General features: G+C 32.1%; 1 protein-coding gene across 1 annotated transcript in view; it reads right to left on the bottom strand.

Moving 5' to 3' along the window:
• LOC107746254 (beta-arrestin-1-like) overlaps positions 1–1,531 on the bottom strand; it is a 9,670-nt gene that overhangs the window by 6,966 nt on the left and 1,173 nt on the right. Inside the window, exon 2 of the mRNA XM_016560385.1 lies at positions 798–933. Coding sequence (XP_016415871.1) covers positions 798–933 — 136 coding nt within the window. The remainder of the gene's footprint in view (positions 1–797; positions 934–1,531) is intronic.

Here is a 1,531-nt window from a genome sequence, read left to right as displayed (position 1 = left end):
TTTTTTCCTCAGAAAACTGAATATTGCTTGTTTCAAAGCTAGCCATATTTTAACCCCTTTCGTGATTTATGCTGGTTCTAACTGATTCTGAAAATGTGATTATTTCAATCAAATAAAATGCAAATAGTTACATTTTTTACAATTTATGAATATAGTTTTAGGATTTTAATAATTTCTTACCTGTTTAAAGTCTGAAAAAAATATGCAGCACATTAAGTTTATTACTAAATGTTAAAATTATGTAATCCAAATGGATGAAAAGGCCTAACTAATTTTTGAGTGATTCTGTTTTGTTCGGGGAGAGATCCCATGTGTGTATGTATATATACACATACAGACATTACATTTAATAACATGCCAAAAGTCCATAAAGACATGCTGAGTCTAAAACTATAATTAAATAAATCTAATTAATTTTCAGATTCCTGATTTTGTGAATGCATTGTAGCATTATACATTCATGCCAAATGTCTTTCTAGAATTGTTTTATTATTATCTTTTGTTTAAAGCTTCAATAATGTCTGCGTGAGTTTTCATAAGGTCATCAGAACATATTACAAAATGAAGAGAAAATTTTTTAAAAAGCATGTTTTATTATTATTATTATTATCTACTACTACTATAACATTGTGCCTGCAGGATTTCAGATGTAATACCCTGGTTCCATCACTAGATGTACGCGTTGTCATTGGATTAACTTGGATTAGTAATTAGCTGAACTCTCTCTCTATCTATGTTGTCTTTCCTCAATAGTCAGATATCTTATCCAGACCAGCAGAATAACCAGACATCCCTACCTCTTTGTCAAGTGAGGCCTCCAGGTGTAAAGGCTTGTCTGACATGAGAAACTGCCTTGTGGTTTCAGCCATTGGCTGTGGGCCCGGCTTCTCTGGAGCATACTGCACTTTTCTGATGACAAGACGCACTGAATTCCTGTAGAATGGCAGTTAATGGGACATACATATTATCATTTGTGACATTTACTGACTTTCACGAAATCTATGTTGTGAGTGGTTGTCAGGGCAATGGAATGTGTTGCTAAGGTGTTGTGAGTGGTTTTCAAGCATGTTGCTTTGAATTGATTATAACAGTAATAGCAAACAGTAACAAACTAATAATAAATAAATGATCATGTATTACTGTGTGCTAGACAGACTACTCACTACTACCAGGGCAGTCGTGGCCTAATGGTTAGAGAGTCAGACTTGTAACCCAAAGGCCCATCTGAAAGAGCAAAAAAAAAAAAAAATTGTCAACTTTATACATGCTTAGCTGTGAAATGATTGTTATATTACTACTTTAATTTTTAATCCAAAACATCAAACTCTGTTTAAAAAATAAAATAATAAAATGTGTTTTCTTTGATGAATCATTTTGCAGACAATAAATGTGGTAACACATTACAGTATCTCTGTTAGACAAGTTTAATAATTTACATTAGTAAATTAGTCATTTTAATCAGTTGTATTTGCAAGCAGGGTAACACTTGTCCGTGTTACACATGTTACATGTACTTACTATTATAATAACA

Source organism: Sinocyclocheilus rhinocerous, unplaced genomic scaffold (assembly GCF_001515625.1).
Source record: "Sinocyclocheilus rhinocerous isolate Xijiao unplaced genomic scaffold, SAMN03320098_v1.1 scaffold439, whole genome shotgun sequence".
NCBI lineage: Eukaryota > Metazoa > Chordata > Actinopteri > Cypriniformes > Cyprinidae > Sinocyclocheilus > Sinocyclocheilus rhinocerous.
This window is presented reverse-complemented; position numbering and strand designations above follow the sequence as displayed.